We start from the raw sequence: 22706 nt of genomic DNA on the forward strand, positions 1-22706 counted from the left end.
CAAACGAAACTCGCCCTAAAACACATACAAGTCTGGTATTATCCTTCAAAAATAAAAATCTGATTAATAAGCAGACAAACTACAAGAGCAACAAATGTACCATATAGGAAATACGGCAGCTGTCAGTCACATGACCTGTCTATTATGTGTATGTGTGAGCTAATATATACTGCCAGGGGGAGGGCTTCCAGTTGGCTGGGGATTTATCAGGCTGCCAATTTAGCTTACAAATACTGAGGTAAAAATACTGAGCAAATAACGTGTGAACGAGGTCTAATACAGGAGGAGATGACACACAGGTATATACTATATACAGGGGAGATGACACACAGGTATATACTATATAGAGGAGGAGAATACAGGTACATACTACAGTTAGGTCCATATATATTTGGACAGAGACAACATTTTTCTAATTTTGGTTATATACATTACCACAATGAATTTTAAACAAAACAATTCACATGCAGTTGAAGTTCAGACTTTCAGCTTTCATTTGAGGGTATCCACATTAAAATTGGATGAAGGGTTTAGGAGTTTCATCCTCTTAACATGTGCCACCCTGTTTTTAAAGGGACCAAAAGTAATTGGACAGATTCAATAATTTTAAATAAAATGTTCATTTTTAGTACTTGGTTGAAAACCCTTTGTTGGCAATGGCTGCCTGAAGTCTTGAACTCATGGATATCACCAGACGCTGCGTTTCCTCCTTTTTGATGCTCTGCCAGGCCTTCACTGCGGTGGCTTTCAGTTGCTGTTTGTTTGTGGGCCTTTCTGTCTGAAGTTTAGTCTTTAACAAGTGAAATGCATGCTCAATTGGGTTGAGATCACGTGACTGACTTGGCCATTCAAGAATATTCCACTTCTTTGCTTTAATAAACTGCTGGGTTGCTTTGGCTTTATATTTTGGGTCATTGTCCATCTGTAGAATGAAATGACGACCAATCAGTTTTGCTGCATTTGGCTGGATCTGAGCACCCTGTATGTCTCTGAATACCCCAGAATTCATTCGGCTGCTTCTGTCCTGTGTCACATCATCCATAAACACTAGTGACCCAGTGCCACTGGCAGCCATGCATGCCCAAGCCATCACACTACCTCCGCTGTGTTTTACAGATGATGGGGTATGCTTTGGATCACGAGCTGTACCACGCCTTCGCCATACTTTTCTCTTTCCATCATTCTGGTAGAGGTTGATCTTGGTTTCATCTGTCCAAAGAATGTTCTTCCAGGACTGTGCTGGCTTTTTTAGATTTTTTTTAGCAAAGTCCAGTCTAGCCTTTTTATTCTTGATGCTTATGAGTGGCTTGCACCGTGCAGTGAACCTTCTGTATTTACTTTCATGCAGTCTTCTCTTTATGGTAGATTTGGATATTGATACGCCGACCTCCTGGAGAGTGTTGTTCACTTGTTTGGCAGTTGTGAAGGGGTTTCTCTTCACCATGGAGATTATTCTGCGATCATCCACCACTGTTGTCTTCCGTGGGCGCCCAGGTCTTTTTGCATTGATGAGTTCACCAGTGCTTTCTTTCTTTCTCAGGATGTACCAAACTGTAGATTTTGCCACTACTAATATTGTAGGAATTTCTCGGATAGGTTTTTTTCTGTTTTCGCAGCTTAAGGATGGCTTGTTTCACCTGCATGGAGAGCTCCTTTGACCGCATGTTTACTTCACAGCAAAACCTTCCAAATGCAAGCACCACACCTCAAATCAACTACAGGCCTCTTATCAGCTTAATTGAGAATGACATAACGAAGGGATTGCACATATGTGTCCATGAAATAGCCTTGGAGTCAATTGTCCAATTATTTTTGGTCCCTTTAAAAACAGGGTGGCACATGTTAAGGAGCTAAAACTCCTAAACCCTTCATCCAATTTTAATGTGGATACCCTCAAATGTAAGCTGAAGGTCTGAACTTCAACTGCATCTGAATTGTTTTGTTTAAAATTCATTGTGGTAATGTCTATAACCAAAATTAGAAAAATGTTGTCTCTGTCCAAATATATATGGACCTAACTGTATATACAGGAGGAGATGACATACAGGTATATACTATATACAGGAAGAGATGACCTACAGGTATATACTATATACAGGAGGAGATGACATACAGGTATATGCTATATATAGAAGATGACATACAGGTATATAATATATACAGGAGGAGATGACATACAGGTATATGCTATATATAGAAGATGACATACAGGTATATAATATACTAGATTGTGGCCCGATTCGAACGCATCGGGTATTCTAGAATATGCATGTCCCCGTAGTATATGGACAATGATGATTCCAGAATTTGCGGCAGACTGTGCCCATCGCTGGTTGGTCGAGGCAACCTTTATGACATCATCGTCGCCATGGCAACCATTATGACATCTACGTCGATACTGTGCCCGTCGCTGAATCAGAAACGTGGGATTTCTATGTCCTTTATGACATCATCGTCGCTGTGCCCGTTGCTGATTGGTCGAGGCCTGGCGGCCTCGACAAATCAGAGACGCGGGATGTCTACGTCTTTTATGACATCATCATCGCTGTGCCCGTCGCTGATTGGTCGAGGCCTGGCGGCCTCGACCAATCAGAGGCGCGGGATTTCTACGTCGATGCTGTGCCCGTTGCTGATTGATTGGTCGAGGCCCCCAGGCCTCGACCAATCAGAGACGTGGGATTTCCAGGACAGACAGACAGACAGAAAGACAGACAGACAGAAAGACAGACAGACGGAAAAACCCTTAGGCAATTATATATATAGATACAGGAGGAGATGACACAGATATATACTATATACAGGGGAGATGACACACAGGTATATACTATATACAGGAGGAGATGACATACAGGTATATACTATATACAGGAGGAGATGACACACAGGTATATACTATATACAGGAGCAGATGACCTACAGGTATATACTATATACAGGAGGAGATGACATACAGGTATATGCTATATATAGAAGATGACATACAGGTATATAATATATACAGGAGGAGATGACACAGATATATACTATATACAGGGGAGATGACACAGGTATATACTATATGCAGGAGATGACATGACATACAGGTATATACTATATATAGGAGGAGATGACATACAGGTATATACTATATACAGGGGAGATGACACAGGTGTATACTATATATAAGGGAGATGACAAACATGTATATACTGAGGTGAAAATGAGAGGTGTGAGGGGAAAATGAAAAGGTGTGAGTGCAAAATGAGAGGAGTGAGGGAAAATAGTGGAGTGATCGGAAAATGACAAGGTGTGAGGGAGAAAATGAAAAGGTGTGAGTGCAAAATGAGAGGAGTGAGGGAAAATAGTGGAGTGATCGGAAAATGACAAGATGTGAGGGGGAAAATGAAAGATGTGATTGGGAAAATGAAAGGCGTGATGGGAAAATAAGAGAAGTGAGGTGCTATAACTAACCATAGATATTTACTATGCCCAGGCAACGCCGGGCTCTTTAGCTAGTGTTTTATAAAAATTGTTTTTTTTTGCAACAGCTATTTCAGTTTCATATATCTAATAACTGTTGGACTCAGTAATGTTTCTGCCTTGTAATGAGGTTTATTGTACTAACAGAAAATGTGCAATCTGCATTCAAACAAAATTTGACAGGTGCATAAGTATGGGCACCCCACCAGAAAAGTGACATTAATATTTAGTAGATCCTCCTTTTGCAAAAGTAACAGCCTCTTGTCACTTCCTGCAGCTTTTAATGAGTTCCTGGATGAAGGTATTTTTGACCATTGCTCTTTACAAAACAATTCCAGTTCAGTTAAGTTTGATGGTCGCCGAGCATGGACAGCCCTCTTCAAATGATCCCACAGATGTTCAATGATATTCAGATCTGGGGACTGGGATGGCCATTCCAGAACAGTGTTATTGTTCCTCTGCATGAATGCCTGAGTAGATTTGGAGCGGTGTTTTGGATCATTGTCTTGCTGAAAGATCCATCCCCTGCGTAACTTCAACTTTGTCACTGATTCATGAACATTATTGTCAAGAATCTGCAGATACTGAGAGGAATCCATGCGTCCCTCAAGTTAAACAAGATTCCCGGTGCCGGCATTGGCCACACAGCCCCAAAGCATGATAGAACCTCCACCAAATTTTACTGTGGGTAGCAAGTGTTTTTCTTGGAATGCTGTGTTTTTTGGCCGCCATGCATAACACCATTTTGGATGACCAAACAACTCAATCTTGGTTTCATCACTCCACAGGACCTTCTTCCAAAAAGAAATTGGCTTCTCCAAATGTGCTTTTGCATACCTCAGCCGACTCTGTTTGTGGCGTGCTTGCAGAAACGGCTTCTTTCGCATCATTCTCCCATACAGCTTCTCCTTGTGCAAAGTGTGTTGTATAGTTGACCGGTGCACAGTGACACCATCTGCAGCAAGTTGATGCTGCAGCTCTCTGGAGGTGGTCTGAGGATTGTCCTTGGCTCATCTCACCATTCTTCTTCTCTGCCTTTCTGATGTTTTTCTTGGCCTGCCACTTCTGGCCTTAACAAGAACTGTTCCTGTGTTCTTCCATTTCCTTACTATGTTCCTCACAGTGGAAATTGACAGATTAAATCTCTGAGACAGCTTTTTGTATAATTCCCCTGAACAACTATGTTGAATAATCTTTGTTTTCAGATCATTAGACAGTTGTTTTGAGGAGCCCATGATGCCACTCTTCAGAGCGGATTCAAACAGGAGAACAACTTGCAAGTGGCCACTTTAAGTAGCTTTTGTCATGATTGCATACACCTGGCTATGAAGTTCAAAGCTCAATGAGGTTAGAAAACCAAAAAAAGTGCTTTAGTAAGTCAGTAAAAAGTAGAAAATGATTAGGGTGCCCATACTTATGCACCTGTCAAATTTTGTTTGAATGCAGATTGCACATTTTCTGTTAGTACAATAAACCTCATTTCAAGGCAGAAACATTACTCTGTCCAACAGTTATTAGATATATGAAACTGAAATAGCTGTTGCAAAAAATTTTTTTTTATAAAACATTAAGCTTAAGATTAATAGGGGTGCCCAAACTTTTTCATATAACTGTAGATTCACATGACTCTGGTCAGCAGTCTGTGGTCACCGGACCTGAATTCTAGGGAACCTTCTACTGCTATGTGGTATCCTGATGAAGGAGTCATAGTACTCCGAAATGCGTTGAATAAAGCCACTTTTCTTCTGAATATCCATTTGGACTTCTATCTTTCAAGCAGCGCAGAGTAAATCCACCTTTTTATCCCATTGTTTTTTTCTTTACTCTGGTCACAAGGAGACTGGTGGATCTGCAGCAGCTAATATTTCTGTGAGCCTGTGTTACAGAAACCAGCTGTGATCCCCTGCTCGCCTGTCTGTAGACTCTTTTGTGTTCTAACCTGCCCAGGAGCTGTGGTATGATCAGACCATCTCCCTGCAAGGTCAGACACAGCCATTACACAGCAGGGGCACATTTATAAGATTATCTCAGCACAGGAACATTTTTTTTAAACACATCCAATTTTGCATTATTTTTAGTCCAAGATCTATTGATTACAGTGCACTTTGTTCGTGGGAAAACAAAGAGTTCAGGACATGCAAAGAATTGTGGCTGTAACTCAGACAGTTAAATTTGGTCCCTATAAGATATGCGAATGAATACTAATATCCATGACTCTCAAGAATCCTGTAAGCAAAGATATTATACTTCAAAGGGAAAAAATAATCATTTCTGGATGCAGTGCAATCATTTTCTTTTATTCGTTAATTGTATTTTTGGTCAGGTTCTCCGTCACATAAAAAAGAAAAAAAAATCTGAATATTCATAGTGCATCGGTCTATGCAAACAATATCACAAGTGAAATCATTTTTATGGATAATTAGGCTTCATGTTAGCATTAGTGGACCTGCACATTTTGCAGCACAATATTTTATTACTTCCAGATCACACCACCAGAATATCATTAAGTAACACACTCCTATTAAAAGTGCAGGACCTGAGAGGCGGGTAATAAACTTTCCATGATGTTATCTAATTTACTGTATCACGCACCACCCCCTCCTGCGCTCCGCTAGATATAACATGGAGATTTAGATCCTTGCATCAAAAGACACATTTGTCTTATGTCTATGCACTGAGGCTACATAAATTATTTCATCATCCTGGTTATGGGCATCCAGGAATATTTATCCACTCTGCTAACATAGGAAGCATGCACATCATAATCATAAAGCATTTCCTCCTGTCTGAAAACAGAGGAGACAATATAAAATGTTTTATAATGACATTTTTCATCAGAACCTTGCTCACTACTCGTCTTTTCTGGTGATATCAGGCTAAATTTAAAGGGAATCTGTCAGGACAATCTACCTCTCTGAAAGATAGCACCATCACACATTTACTTATGCAATGTTTCTATTCATATGCAAATGATGCTTAAGTGCTCTGGGAGTTCCAGAGCCTCCTGAAATCTCTATCCCCCTGGATCTATTCAACATATTAAAGTAAGGAAGGGGTTAATGTCTTCAGGCCTGCCAAAAAAATCATAAAGTGTAGTAAATCTCACTTGCTGAGACTTGTTGAGGGGTGTAGCTAAGTGGGGATGGCACAGGGAGTGTTTTTACTCATCATGCAGCTATGTATTCTGCTATTTGCTATCATGCATGAACTGCCTATATTTATGTACGGATTGCCTATATTCATGATAAGCCTTTATATGAAACGAACAATCCAGAATTGTTTGAAGATTGTTGGAAATCCAAAAATCTCCAAAACTTTTAGGTTGGAGTTCGGACTGCTCTAACTTCTACTCAGCCATACTTTCCTTTGCTTGACTGATGGCTCAATGGCTTCACTGCACAGCTAGTAAGCTGTCAGTCAAGAAAATAGCTATCCGGCTGGGCAGGAAATAGAGCCAGTGAGACAGAGCCCTAGGCTACTTTCACACTAGCGTCGTTTGGCCTCTCTCACAATGCGTCGTTTTGGAGAAAAAACGCATCCTGCAAAGATGCCCGCAGGATGCGTTTTTTCTCCATAGACTTGCATTAGTGACGCATTGCGATGTATGGCCACACGTTGCATCCGTCTTGTGTCGTGTTTTTGCAGTCCGTCGGGACAGAAAAACGTTGCTTACAACTTTTTTTTGTCTGTCGGTTCCGCTTTTTCCGACCGCACATGCGCGGCCGGAACTCCACCCCCTCCTCCCCAGACCTTACAATGGGGCAGCGGATGCGTTGTAAAACTACATCCGCTGCCCCCGTTGTTAATTTTCTTCACAGTTTGCGTCGGTATGTCGGGCCGACGCATGGCGACGGCCCCGTACCGACGTTAGTGTGAAAGTAGCCTTAGGAAGTGCTTTAATCAGGCCTTAAGCACTAAAGCCTCATTTTAATACAAATTAAAACATGGATTTTTTTCATTCAGTGAGAAACCAATTGCATAAGGAAAGGAGTGGATGGCATTATCTTTACGAGAGCAACATGATCATATAAACAGTTTGTGGGGTTGGATCATGCTGACAACTCCCTTTAATTCCCCTGCTGGAAGCGCAGGGACTCCTCTGCCAGTCGGACTTTATGTAAGCTGTAGAACCCCGGGGACGTGTTGTGAGACAAGACAGACAGACTGTCCATCGGAAAAATGATCGACATTCACTTCCATTATGCTCACTACTCCAGTCAAGCCCGTCTGAGCATCCAACCTGTTCAATTCGAGTACCGTGCACTCGAGCATTTCAGCGCTCGATCATCACTAGTCGCTCTCAAAACTTATAATATTTTTATGAATAGATATAAAAAGGAAATGCTTCGCATATTCAAACAGTAATACAAGGCAAACTAGATCTAGCTCTAAATCTCTATAAAGCTTTTGGATTTCTACACTTATGGCTGTAATTGATAAAATAAAGGTCTGATAAATGAAAACCCCATTGATAAATTCATGTTCTACAAAAAGCCAAAGAGTGCGACCACCCTGGAGGACGCTTTTGTGATTCCTCGTAGACTCTAAGGGTACCGTCACACAGTGCAATTTTGATCGCTACGACGGCACGATTCGTGACGTTCGAGCGATATAGTTACGATATCGCAGTGTCTGACACGCTCCTGCGATCAGGGACCCCGCTGAGAATCGTACGTCGCAGCAGATCGTTTGAAACTTTCTTTCGTCGTCTAGTGTCCCGCTGTGGCGGCATGATCGCATGGTGTAACATATATCGTATACGATGTGCGCATAGTAACCAACGGCTTCTACATCGCACATACGTCATGAAATTATCGCTCCAGCGTCGTAGATTGCAAAGTGTGACAGCAGTCTACGACGCTGGAGCGATATTGTTACGATGCTGGAGCGTCACAGATCGTACCGTTGTAGCGATGAAAATTGCACTGTGTGACGGTACCCTAAGGGAGGCACTCACACTTGCAAAGCTCCAATCAGCTTTTCTATGGATGTGACCACCTGCTGTCCTGACCTGGAGAATAGGAGTCTGGGGACACTTAAGGTACCTTCACACTCAGCAACTTTGCAAAGAGAACGACAACAATCCGTGACATTGCAGGGTCCTGGATAGCGATCTCGTTGTGTGTTGACACGCAGCAGCGATCTGGATCCCACTGTGCCATCGCTGGTCAGAGCTAGAAGTCCCGAACTTTATTTCGTCGCCAGGTCGGCGTGTATCGTCATGTTTGACATCAAAAGCAACGACGCCAGCAACGAGCATAGGGCCCCTAGATGTGTGTCGGATCGGTACACTCCGGCTGTTTGACATGGAGCTAACAACCAGCGACAAGTGAGTCACCGTTACGCCATTGGATCGCTCCTGCATCGTTCTGGAGTTGATGTGTTTGACGTCTCTACAGCGACCTAAACAGCGACGCTCCAGCGATCTAGTTTAGGTCGGCTCGTTGTCTATATCGCTGCAGCGTCGCTGAGTGTGACTTTACTTGCTGAGTAGGTTGGGATCTGAGATAGTTACTGTATCTCATGAATGTCAAAAGCTGGAAAACCTGTTCAATTGTTGGCAATGAAGTCAATTAGGATTTGGTGTGTTCTGTGGAAGGTAACTGGATATACAAGGACTGTAATGCAATCATTTATCAACTCAGCAAATGAGTGGAGCTTCATGTTATTTCCTTAAAGGGTTGCTCCCATTCATTCACATGGCTGAGATGTGATCAATTCTTTTTTTGTGCCAGCCATACGATGATAAGGTAGCACAATGCAGTTTTTGTAACCCCCATTGAAATGAACGGTAGTTACTGTATGTTGTCACTATAACAATGGCAGGACTAGATTCTGTGGACAAAAGTCTTTGTTGTACAAGCCATTGTGAAACATTCGCGGAAGGTATGTACTAAAGTCATTGGCACAGCTGCCATACAAATAAAATGAATGTTAACTTACTTCAAAGTCAAGGTCAGAATACCGAGATTTTCTTCTCTATTATGCAGGGGGAAGAAAGAAAATGAAGAATGGTATTAAAATCTGATTTATGCTTAAGAGAATGCATTCTTATCATTCATAATAAATTTGACTTCTATGGTAACATTTCTGAGGTTAGGAACTCTTATCAATGTCAATATTCACAACTTTTATTCACAACAGGAATCAAACTTTTTACGGAAATACTGTGAATCTGGAATTAATATCTAAAAGTACGTGGTATGTGGTTTGCCACAGTGGGCAACTTGGATTAGTAAGGATAACCATCTTTAATTAGTCAGAAATTGAAGTCTGGCACACAGTTACATAAACCGTGACACATCCATAAATAATAAATTACAGCTGCAGTAATATATTTTACTGTTATTCATAATAACCATAGGAGTAGTAAATACATTAGCTAGCATATTGTTTTAACAAGTCAGGATCAGAGAAAAGCGCAGGACAATTCAATTGAATTTTTTTCATAAATTTCTTAAAACCTCATAGAGATTTGAAAAAACGACTACAGACAAAAGAAAATGAGAAGAGGAGAAAAAAAATCAAATATAAGAAAAATACAAAATAAAAATCAACATGTTGTAAGAAGCAGCCTAATATACCTAAAACTAAGAGAAGGATACCTCGATAATATATCAGAGAGTAGAACATAAGAGAGTACATAAGATGTGAAAGCTAAAGTAGCCTGGGAATAACACCCACAAGAACTCACACAACGTGTGTTTCGCAAAGGCTTTGTCTGGGGTGGCTGGTGGTGGTCACAGTTATTTAAACATATAACTGGCCAATCTGGTTAAAAAACTGATGTAATCAAATACATGTAACACAAAAGATTGGGGATATGACAGTGATCAATACTCACACTCTGATTATATGGCATTAAGAAATGCACAATAAACATGACGTGCGGTGGAAAAACCATTGTATTATGTGGTAGATGTCAGATAAGTGAACATGTGCTTGATATCTGCACAGGCAAAGAGGCCCCTAAATCAATGTGACGGTACTGTCCTAAAGGTTCAAGATCACATTTTAACAGCCCATGTAGAGTAGATTGGAAGCGGTGCCAGGCCCAACTTGAGGCTTTGTGGATATGCATATTGGAGACTCAGGCCTCTTTCTGCCCCCTGAGGAAGCAGCGAAACACGCATTGGGGTATCGGAGCGGTACTTAGTGCTATCCAATGGGTGAGACTTCATTTGATCCAGCATTTGCCCTCCTATGACTATATGTGTATATCCACTTTGGATCTGTGCTATGCTTCTCTAGCACGTCTTATACACCGAGTAAAGGAATAGGCTGGTCGTCACTATGTGTAGCTCACCCATGTGTATATGTTTTTCATTGGGGTTACTCATCTACATATTATCTTTTTCTAAATAATTTAAACATGCTGTTACTGGTTGAGTACCCCTGTATTATGGATAGCCTGTCACTGCCTGTATGCATCGTCATATAACTTACCTGTCCTGGATTCTTTGGGTTTTATTGTGTGAATTTATTTGCCTGTGTTTTTTGTACTATTGTTGTAATAAAATTTTGTATACATTTTTCATAAAAAGGTTTCTCATGGCATATGTTACTAATTTGATATAGGTAATTATATTCGGGAACTTTAGGCTCTTTCTTCTTTTTATGGTTATTATAATCTCTTTCAGCATAAATTACTTTATTTGATAAAGCCCTTTGAGACTGTTTAGGACATCTGGGAGAGTGATTGTTGGAGAAGAATAGGTAAACACTAAAATCAGTCCTGTGTCATGTCAACAGTAAGCATCCTTAGATCATTAATGTGTGGTGTTGTCATCAAAAGGAGTAGGCATACTACCAATTTTGCCAACAAATACTGTTATTAAAAAAGAATGAGATCTAAATATCCTTCGGTAGCAACATTTCCCAACTATCCAGGAGAATTTTAGTGCGTTTTTTAAAGAACTCATGGTGGCGGTCATGTTTTTCCTCCGGACAATCAATCATTCTTCCAGATGTCCCAAACAGTCTGAATAGGGCTTTACCAGGGAAAATATCTAAAAAAAATCTCCCTAAGCAACATCTCCCAAGAATCTGCAAGCAATTCGGTGATGAATAATGCCCTTTCCCACCATGATGGAACACCATGTCACATTGCAAAAGTGCTAAGTGGCTCAGTCAACAAAACATTGACATTTTGAGTCCATGGCCAGGAAATTCATCAGATCTCAATGTCATTGAGAATCTATGGTTAGTCCTCAAACGGAACAATCAAAAACTCAGAAAATGTGTTAACTCCAAGCACTAATTGGGCTAGAATTGGTTGCTATCTGTCAGGACTTGATAGTGAATACTATATTTATTATGACAGGGCAGATTGCAGAAGTCTTGGGATATAAGGGTCAACACTACTAATACTAAGTCTTTGCTTGAACTTGATTTTTTTTTTACCAATAAAAGTTTAAATTTTTTTTTAAAATACTTATAATTGTAGTTCAGTAACCATAGAAACATCTGAACAAAAGATCTAAAAACAGTCTGAAGAGATCTTTACCATTGAAAATAACCTTGCAGGAAGTACAAGAGGCTAAGCTGCAGAGGACTGGGGTAAAGCAAAAACCTATGAAATTATTATCATTTCACTTCAGTTCAATACCATAGAAATATCTGTCTAAAAGATTTAAAAACACTAAAGCATCAAACTTTGTGAAAACCAAAATTTGTGTCAGCCTCAAAACTTTCAGAATGGTATCAAAAGAATCTCCCTAAGCAATACCTCCCAAGAATCCACAAGGAATTTGGTGATGCATAATAAATAATTGCTCCCACCACGATGGAGTACGTCATATGGCAAAGGTGCTGACTAAGATTAAATTTGGGTCCATGGACAGAAAACTCCAAAGATCTCAATGCCATTGAGAATCTATGGTCAATTCTCAGAAGGAGGGTTAACAATCGAAAACAAGAAAAAGTGATAAACTCAAAGCAATAGTTGGTCTAGAACAGGTTGCCAGTCATCAGGATTTGGTAGTGAAGCCTATATTCATTATGTCAGGACAGATTGCAGAAGTCTTGAGATATGAGGTCCAACACTGTTAATTCTAAATCTTTATATAAATTTAATGTATTTGTCAATAAAAGTTTAAACATTTAGTAAAAGGCTTATAATTGTAGTTCAGAAACCACAGACATATCTGACTAAAAGATCCAAAAACATTAAAGCCACAAATTTTGTAAACACAAAAATTTATGTAGGTCTTAAAACTTTTAGCTACGGCTGAATATGACAACAATCCTTATATAGAATATCAAAATTGGTGACAGTAATTATCAAACTATGTCACAAGCGACAGTGAGGAAAATAAGTATATGATACACTGACGATTTTGCAAGTTTTCCCACCTACAAAAAATGGAGAGGTCTGCAATTTTAATCGTAGGTACACTTCAACTGTGAGAGAAAGAATTTAAAAAAATCCAGAAAATCTAATTGTATGATTTTTACATAATTATTTAGCACCTTATTGAATGAAATAAGTATGTGATATAATAGAAAAATAGAAAACAGAACTTAATATTTGGTGTTGAAAACCTTTGTCTAAAATACAGAGATCAGGCGTTTACTGTAGTTCTTGACCAAGTTTGCAGACACTGCAGCAGGGATTTGGCTCACCCCTCCATAGAGATCTTCTCCAGATCTTTCAGGTTTCGGTGCTGTTGCTGGGCAATATTGAGTTTCAGCTCCCTCCAAAGATTTTCTATTGGGTTCAGGTCTGGAGACTGGCTAGGCCACTCCAGGATCTTGAAATGCTTCTCACAGAGCCATTTCTTAGTTGCTCTGGCTGTGTGTTTCTGGTCATTGTCATACTGGAAGACCCAGCTACGACCCATCTCCAATGTTCTTACTGAGTGAAGGAGGCTATTGGTCAAATTATCGAGATACATGATCCCAGCAAACCCTTCCTTGAATACGGTGCAGGTAATAAGTGCAGAGTAGGAGGGCTTCTCAAAGAAAAACTAACAGGTCTATGAGAGCCAGAATTCTTGCTGGTTGGTAGGTGATCAAATATGTATTTAGTTAGCAAGATCGAAAAAAGACATTTGTCCATCCAGTTCAGCCTATATTCCGTCAGAATAAATTCCCAGATCTACGTCCTTCTAAAAAACCTAATAACTATAAGATACAATATTGTTACGCTCCAGGAAGACATCCAGGCCTCTCTTGAACCCATCGACTGAGTTTCCATTACCACCTCCTCGGGCAAGCTACTCCAGATTCTCACTGCCCTAACAGTAAAGAATCCAAGAATGCTCTTCTACGTTGGGGGAAAAAAGCTTCTCTCTTCCAGACGCAGAGAATGACCCCTTGTGACGTCACCTTCCTTGGTATAAACAGATCCTCAGAGAGATCTTTGTATTGTCCCCTTATGTACTTATACATGGTTATTAGATCGCCCCTCATTCGTCTTTTTCTAGACTAAATAATCCTAATTTTGCTAATCTCTCTGGTTATTGTAGTTCCCCCATCCCCTTTATTCATTTTGTTGCCCTCCCTTGTACTCGCCCTAGTTCCATTATATCCTTCCTGAGCACAGGAGCCCAAAACTGTACACAGTACTCCATGTGCAGTCTAACCAGGGATTTGTACAGAGGCAGTATAATGCTCTCATCATGTGTATCCAGACCTCTTTTAATGCACCCTATGATCCTGTTTGCCTTGGCAGCCACTGCCTGGCACTGGCTGCTCTAGATAAGTTTATCATTAACCAGGATCCCCAAGTCCTTCTCAGTGTCATATTTATCCAGGGGTTTCCCGTTCAGTTGTAATGATGATATTGATTCCTTCTTCCCATGTGTATAACCCTACATTTATCACTGTTAAACTGCATCTGCCACCTTTCGGCCCCAGAGTCCAACTTATCCAGATCCATCTGTAGCAGAATACTATCTTCACTTGTATTGACTGCTTTTCATGAAACAAAGTTCAATTTAGTTATTTAAAAATCATACAATGTGATTTTCTGATTTTTATTTTGAGATTCTGTCTATCACAGTTGAAGAGTACCAACGATAAAAAATTAAAGTCCTCTCCATTCTTTGTTAGTGGGAAAACTTGCAAAATCGCCAGTGTATTAAATTCTTATTTCCCCACTGTTTATTGTAATTTAAATCTCATAGTCTACATAAGCATTATAAGAACAGACTAGTTGCTTTAAAAGGAGACTGGTGCTTTAAATAACTTTTTTCAGTTAACCTTGATTACCTTCAAGAAATTATTTGCAGCCATTATTTTTTGCATCCATAGGGACTTTAAAGGCAAGAACATTGCTTCTTGTACGAATGCCCCTACAACTATTTATCGGTTCATCAAGAACTTCAGAGAAGCTCAATTGCTTTGAAAAAGGCTTCAGGGCACCCAAGTAAGTCCAGCAAGTGCCAGGGAGATCTAATGAGGATTCAGCTGCAGAATCAGTTCAACACAAGTGCAGAGCTTGCTCAGTGAAATAGCATCAGGGCATCTACATGCACAGTGAAGCAAAGGCTGGCTGGACTGATGTCAAGAAGGTTAGCAAAGAAGACTGTTCTTTCGAAGAACAACATACTGATATTCAGCAAGAAGTACAAAGATTGGAATGCAGAAATAATTGACTATCCAATTTGATGATGAACAATGCTTGGTAGATCACCATGTCACAGAACAAAAGTGATAACTATGTGGTTCGTTAAACAAAACATTGATTTTCAGGTTCATGGTCAGGAAACCCCCCAGAACGCAGAAATTTCTATAAACTCCAAGGATTGGTTAGGGTTGCCATCTGACAGGATTTTGCCTAGATTATGAATTTCAGAAGGTTTAAAAAATATGGGTCAACACTGGGTGGAGTGGAGGTCACTTTTTACATTTTCTGAATAAAAATCTATGAGACTCGACCCGAGTTTCTTAGACTTTCATTGAGAAAACCCGCTTCTCCCACATAGAGGACACTGTGAGATCTGACAGTTTACACTGGGGCCACGTAGTGGTGGACTGGAGCACAGCGGAAAATGGCAGAAGATGGCAACCGGTGATTATATTACTGAACTCATTACACATATGCACATGATTGCTAACAAAGGGAGACATAAAAAAAATTACCGGAGTGGTCTGATCAGCACAGTGACCCACTGATTTCAAAATCAAAATTATAATTATTGGATACAAATACTTACTGGGGTCTCTGCATTTAAAATTAGGCAAAATAAATAAACCCATGACATGAATCAGGTTAGCACGTCATTGACTGTTAAACACCATGATTTCATTTTATACATAAAGTGCTGTAGAAACCAAAGTTGCCACTCGCGGGGTACAGTTGACCAGTGAGCATGGGCCCCTTTTTACCCCGGGACCCTGATTGCAGTTTGACCTGTCCTGTCTTGCTAATGGCCCTCCTTCAGAAAAATTCTGACTTTCATATTGCATGCTCCAACATTTTCTTCCCCGAATTAGTATTACAGAGTTTACCAAATATGATTGGTAGTATCTTTATCCTACACGCTTTTTCCCAAGAAAAAAGGAAATAAATTACCGTAGTAAAGTTTAGTGCCAACCATTTGCTGGCTTGTCTCCAATGATGGCCTGAGCAAAAGTCATCTAGCTTCTAGGATTGTGCTGATCCTCTCTGCTAGATTCAGTTGATCAACATTTTAAGATAATGTTTTAATTTTTTGTAGTATAACCATTGAGAAAATAGAAAACGCGTTAGTCAGAAATCGCACTTGAAATCCAGGAGCACTTAAGACTGTGATATCGAGAACATACAGGTCCTTCTCAAAAAATTAGCATATAGTGTTAAATTTCATTATTTACCATAATGTAATGATTACAATTAAACTTTCATATATTATAGATTCATTATCCACCAACAGAAATTTGTCAGGTCTTTTATTGTTTTAATACTGATGATTTTGGCATACAACTCCTGATAACCCAAAAAACCTGTCTCAATAAATTAGCATATCAAGAAAAGGTTCTCTAAACGACCTATTACCCTAATCTTCTGAATCAACTAATTAACTCTAAACACATGCAAAAGATACCTGAGGCTTTTATAAACTCCCTGCCTGGTTCATTACTCAAAACCCCCATCATGGGTAAGACTAGCGACCTGACAGATGTCAAGAAGGCCATCATTGACACCCTCAAGCAAGAGGGTAAGACCCAGAAAGAAATTTCTCAACAAATAGGCTGTTCCCAGAGTGCTGTATCAAGGCACCTCAATGGTAAGTCTGTTGGAAGGAAACAATGTGGCAGAAAACGCTGTACAACGAGAAGAGGAGACCGGACCCTGAGGAAGATTGTGGAGAAGGACCGATTCCAGACCTTGGGGAACCTGAGGAAGCAGTGGACTGAGTCTGGTGTGGAAACATCCAGAGCCACCGTGCACAGGCGTGTGCAGGAAATGGGCTACAGGTGCCGCATTCCCCAGGTAAAGCCACTTTTGAGCTACAGAGAAGCAGCACTGGACTGTTGCTAAGTGGTCCCAAGTACTTTTTTCTGATGAAAGCAAATTGTGCATGTCATTCGGAAATCAAGGTGCCAGAGTCTGGAGGAAGACTGGGGAGAAGGAAATGCCAAAATGCCTGAAGTCCAGTGTCAAGTACCCACAGTCAGTGATGGTGTGGGGTGCCATGTCAGCTGCTGGTGTTGGTCCACTGTGTTTCATCAAGGGCAGGGTCAATGCAGCTAGCTATCAGGAGATTTTGGAGCACTTCATGCTTCCATCGGCTGAAATGCTTTATGGAGATGAAGATTTCATTTTTCAGCACGACCTGGCACCTGCTCACAGTGCCAAAACCACTGGTAAATGGTTTACTGACCATGGTATTACTGTGCTCAATTGGCCTGCCAACTCTCCTGACCTGAACCCCACAGAGAATCTGTGGGATATTGTGAAGAGAAAGTTGAGAGACGCAAGACCCAACACTCTGGATGAGCTTAAGGCCGCTATTGAAGCATCCTGGGCCTCCATAACATCTCAGCAGTGTCACAGGCTGATTGCCTCCATGCCACGCCGCATTGAAGCAGTCATTTCTGCCAAAGGATTCCCGACCAAGTATTGAGTGCATAACTGAACATTATTATTTGTTGTTTTTTTTGTTTGTTATTAAAAAACACTTTTATTTGATTGGATGGGTGAAATATGCTAATTTATTGAGACAGGTTTTTTGGGTTATCAGGAGTTGTATGCCAAAATCATCAGTATTAAAACAATAAAAGACCTGACAAATTTCAGTTGGTGGATAATGAATCTATAATATATGAAAGTTTAATTGTAATCATTACATTATGGTAAATAATGAAATTTAACACTATATGCTAATTTTTTGAGAAGGACCTGTAATTAATTTAAAAAATTGTTTTTTCTCATTGGTAAAAAATACCTAGCTGTTTTTGAATACCAATAATTGTGACGCTAATGTTTCAGGTATTTTTTTCACAAAGCCTTCGTGACTATAGAATGCAGTCATGATTTTTTAACCATGATAGCCAGAGGCAACAACACAACTCCAAACTGCATCCATCTCAATAAACAGACGCTATAAGTCTGTAACATGACATAATGATTAGGCTTCAATTCATCACTTTTACTGCAAATTAGTAAGTGAAGTTTCTCTGTTAAACGGAACCTGTTAGCTGATTCATGATGCCCAAACTACAGGCATTTCTGAGAAAGTATAGTAAGAAGATCCAGCCGGAGGCCATAGCTGGAGACGAGACTAGTCCAGTTCTGCCCTAGGCCTGCTTTTCCCATCTCTGCTATGTATATTACTAATTCTGTCTATTACCAAGAATGGCGCTTGGTGAAGCCATCGCGGGGCAGCAATGGACTATTCTCCAGCTGCGGTACCAGTGATATTTTCTCTGAAACACACTGGAGCAATTCAGACAAAAAGATACATAGCTGAAATCATGGACAGGCACTGATTGGGCTGCCCGTGGTTTGGGCAGCTTGAACCAGCCGACAGGTTCCTACATGGTTACAGCCACTAGCAATTAACTACTAGCAAGTAACTGTCAATATACGAGTGGTCGTAACCATGGATGCCTAAGTTACTGCAATGCCCTGCACATGGGGTAAGAGACAGAGAATCAGATGAATTATACTACATTTCTCACTGAAGGTATTTGCAAATATTATTATTGCATCTACTACATATTGGGATAGGATCTTGGAGATGCGAATACCCCTTCAACCCCTTAACCATTTTCCATTTTTGCGGTTTCATTTTTTGCTCCCCTTTTCCCAGAGCCATAACTTTTTAATTTTTTGGTTAAAATGCACACTTGAAGGCTTGTTTTTGCGGGACAAGTTGTATTCGTGAATGACTCCATCGGTTTTAACATATCGTGTACTGGAAAATGGTAAAAAAATTCAAAGTGCGGTAAAATTGCAAAAAAAAAAGTGCAATTCCACATTTTTTTTTCTTCTTTTTACTATGTTCACTAAATGACTATGCTCCTGTCAGTGTGTGTTGGATGGCGGGGAGAGTGGTTACAGATGTGACCCCTCTCCATATCATCCAAATCAGCGTGGTACAGTATGGATTAGCTGCAATTTGGACAGGTAAGGAATATGATTGTTTATTATTTTTCTTTTTTACAGGGGACATAGGCATCAGTAGATAAAGTGTAAGATGAGTTTTTGGGGGTTATTATTTTTTGTTTTTTACAGGTGATATGGGCTTCAATGGAATGGGTGTAAACTGAGTTTAACTGTGTTCATTATTTTTAAATAAATTTGTAAAACAGGGAATGGATTTTCATTTCAAATAAAGGATTTTATTCTGGGTGTTTTTTATTCACATTAAGACTATGGGGTTAATAATGGATAAGCATCCTATAGACGCTTCTTCATTACTAGCCTGTGGGCTTGAAACCACCTGACAATACAATGGTGACCCCCAAAACATTAACTCTACTTGCCACCACAACAGGACAAGTGGGAAGAGCCGGGAAAAGCACCAGAATTGATGAATCTAATAGATGTGCCTTTTATGGGGCAGCTTTTGGCTTCTATTTTTAGGCTGGGGGGGTCAATATCCATGGTCCTTTACCAGCTTGAGAAAGCCATCCCCAAGATGTCTGCTTTAGATTGGCTGTTTAGCAAAAATAAGGGGACCCCATGCCATTTTTTTAATTATTATTTTTAATAATAAAAAAAAAGGTGTGGGGACCCCTCTATTCATGATAACCAGTCATGATAAAGCTGACAGCTGAGATTTGCAGCCCACAGCTATGAGTTTTGCCATGATGTTTATCATAAACAGAACAGCTATTTTAAAAAAAAATTATTTATAGTGCAGGCGCCGGCTGACGTATACTCCCATCAGTTGCGCCTGCTCTCACTGTTATTAGCAGCAGCAGGCGTAGGCTGATGGGAGAAGTACTCTCTCATTAGCCAACATCTCTGTTACTGGAGGTAAAATTTATATTACCGGTCACAGCTGTTGGCCCTCTGATAATTTTAATGCCGATCAGAGGCAGTGTTTTCAGCGCTGTCATGCAGATAACAGCATGGCAAAAAACAGATGTTTGGGTCCCCATTCAACTGGATCAGATCCGGGTTCGAGTACTGTTTTGGTACCCAAACCAAACTTTTTTTTACATGTTTAGCCGGACCTGAAAACATACAGGGGTTCTCCCATCACTACTAGTGAGTATGGTACTTATCTGTATAAAGATCATTAAAAACATCTTTTTAATCTATTTCCTGCCATAAATGGTATCTAAGCTTATATTCAGACCGGTGAGACAAATATTTATCTCCAAAATGGTAACCTGCTCCTCTCCTAGGGATAGAGAGGTGACTGCGCATGCTTGGCTCTCTCCATTCAGTTATATGGGAGATCACAATTCTCCATTCGTGGCAGTGCAGGATGGGGCTATGTCCTAGAGATAGATAAAATACATAGTAGTGGGACCCACAAATATGAGATATTCATGGCATATTCTGCGAATATTCGATTAAGGAGAAATACCAGCAGCACTGTCCTTTTAAATAAAGTATGCTAGGAAGGGAGTTGCGGTCCAGACTAATCGAAGTAGAAACCTCAGCACCACAAACAAATGGGACTGTAGGACTTCCTGCCCTGTTGTTCATTTTGATCTGGCAAGAAGTCCAAACAGATATCAGTCCCGTTTTCTTTTTTTGTGGTTTCTACTCCGTATATTCTGAGGATAAGTCACATCACTCTGCATATGATCGAGCATACTATAAAGTAGGTTCTGTCATTGTGACCTTTGGAACCAGATCCCAACCAATCAAAAGTTCTAAGCAAGGGCTGTAAAAAATATTAAAAAATGATTCCAAAGTTTATTAACTCTTGAAAGCTCAGTATATATGTTGCTTAATACAATGGTAATGTCATGGTATTTTTTCTTTTATGATTTGGTAACAAACATGTATGATCAAATCATTGTATTGTTGCTTCCAAACTATCACTCTAAATTATCATTTAATAATTCAGATCAACTCGTCTTGGGGAAATCTAAAATCAAGGTTACTCTTCAAATCAGAGACAAAATCATCGAATAAAGCAAAATATTTTCCCAAAAAAACAAACAGGTGAGAAAAAAAATAAAAATTGTAAAAATTACTCAATTACTTCTTGATTAGTTTAGAAAGTGTAAATCGGACTGGCATTTAGCCTTCACAATCTTTAGAGTTTGTGCTTATATCTAACCTAAACCCTTAGGTGACAGTAAGAAAAGAAGAAAAACGATAATATTAATAATAGAGGATTAGACACAAACACACAATTGTGGAATCACTCTTAGATTGACTATGCTTGCTATTTGTAAATGAGCACCATTCTCAGTTAAAAACCCTGAGTAAATAATGGGATCAGGGTTCTTCTAGATCACTTATCAGCTAAACAGCAGTAATTTTTCATTTAGACATGTGAAGATGAAAACACATTATGGGCACTCATGCTTCTAAAACGATAAGCAATTAGTTAATCAAAGTAGCAAAAAGTTGTGCATCATCAATTTAGTTCAACTTAAAAGGAAACTGTCAGCGAGTTTTTGCTATGTAATCTGAGAGCAGTCTGATATAGTGGTCGAGATCCTGATTCCAGTGATGTATCACTTACTAGATTGTGTATTGCTGTTGTTTCAATAAAATCAGAGTTTTATCAGCAAAAGATTATCACCACAGGACTACGTGTCTCTTGCCTCTTAGTCAACTGCTCTGTGCAACTTTGCTCACACCGCTGATTAGCCACTTTCTGCCTATGCACGGTGTATACAGAAAGCGGCCAATCAGTACTTAGGGTGAGGTTATACAGAGTTCAGTATCCAGAGAACTGTGAGATCTATACAAGAAAAAAACAGACAATTTATCACAATTGTTGCATCCAGTAGACTAAGTGATACATCGTTGGATTCAGGGTCTCTGTCCCTACATCATGCTGGTCACAAGTGAGGTGTGAGGATTTAGGACAGGTGCTTGGTACTCCAGTTTAAATTAGGATCATGCATGAATAAGATGCACTGAACTCATTAGGTGGCGCTTGTCAATTAATGAATTTGGCACCTCTTTTCATACTGTATGTTGCTTTGCATGAATCTCCCACCTATTGTATGAATTTTAACACCATTTGACCCTCTTCTTTCCATAAACTACATACAGCACGGATCTAGCTAAGAGGATAGACAGTAAGTATAAGATAGGCTGTTACTATACCCTACAAGTATAGGGGCAGATATATATAAGTATTGATATGACCTTCTCTACAAAAAAAAAGACTGTACTACCAAATTGTACTTTATTGCTTCCTTGTATATGGGAAGGAAGAAAAATGGAAATTAAACCACATGGAAATTGCACAAAGCTGTTAAAAATATTGTGTTTTCCATGTGATTATAATATACAGAATTTGCACTGCACGAAGACTAGATGCGATGTTCTGCAGTGCTCTGCGATCTTTCTCTTCCCTTCAACACCACATATCAGTTATCTCAAGTCTTCTCCTACTCAGTTAAACTGATGCAACATTAGTGCACAAAAACGGAATCATAAAAGACCAATAAATGACGACACGATATTAATGCAGTTGTGATTTTACGTACAAAAAAATAAAACTTGTGATCGATCAATCTATACAGCTTTCTGAAATTGCACTAAAACTACGGTACATGCAATTTTTATTTCAGTTTTCTGCTTTCCGTTTTCAATACCACACAGCGATTCTTCTCCTTCCGCTACTTTACCCAAAAGCTGCATTATAAGCGATTACTGGGTGGTTTTC

The 22706-nt window shown here is 39.7% G+C and overlaps 1 protein-coding gene across 5 annotated transcripts in view; it reads right to left on the minus strand.

Moving 5' to 3' along the window:
• The window catches only part of ADGRB3 (adhesion G protein-coupled receptor B3), a 1579303-nt gene that overhangs the window by 18430 nt on the left and 1538167 nt on the right, over window positions 1-22706 (minus strand). For all 5 annotated transcript variants that reach the window (XM_069726666.1, XM_069726664.1, XM_069726665.1 and 2 more), the window contains one exon: window positions 9403-9438. In XM_069726666.1, the coding sequence (XP_069582767.1) occupies window positions 9403-9438 (36 nt within the window). The remainder of the gene's footprint in view (window positions 1-9402; window positions 9439-22706) is intronic.

The sequence above is a fragment of the Ranitomeya imitator genome, chromosome 5, assembly GCF_032444005.1.
Source record: "Ranitomeya imitator isolate aRanImi1 chromosome 5, aRanImi1.pri, whole genome shotgun sequence".
Taxonomy (NCBI): Eukaryota; Metazoa; Chordata; class Amphibia; order Anura; family Dendrobatidae; genus Ranitomeya; species Ranitomeya imitator.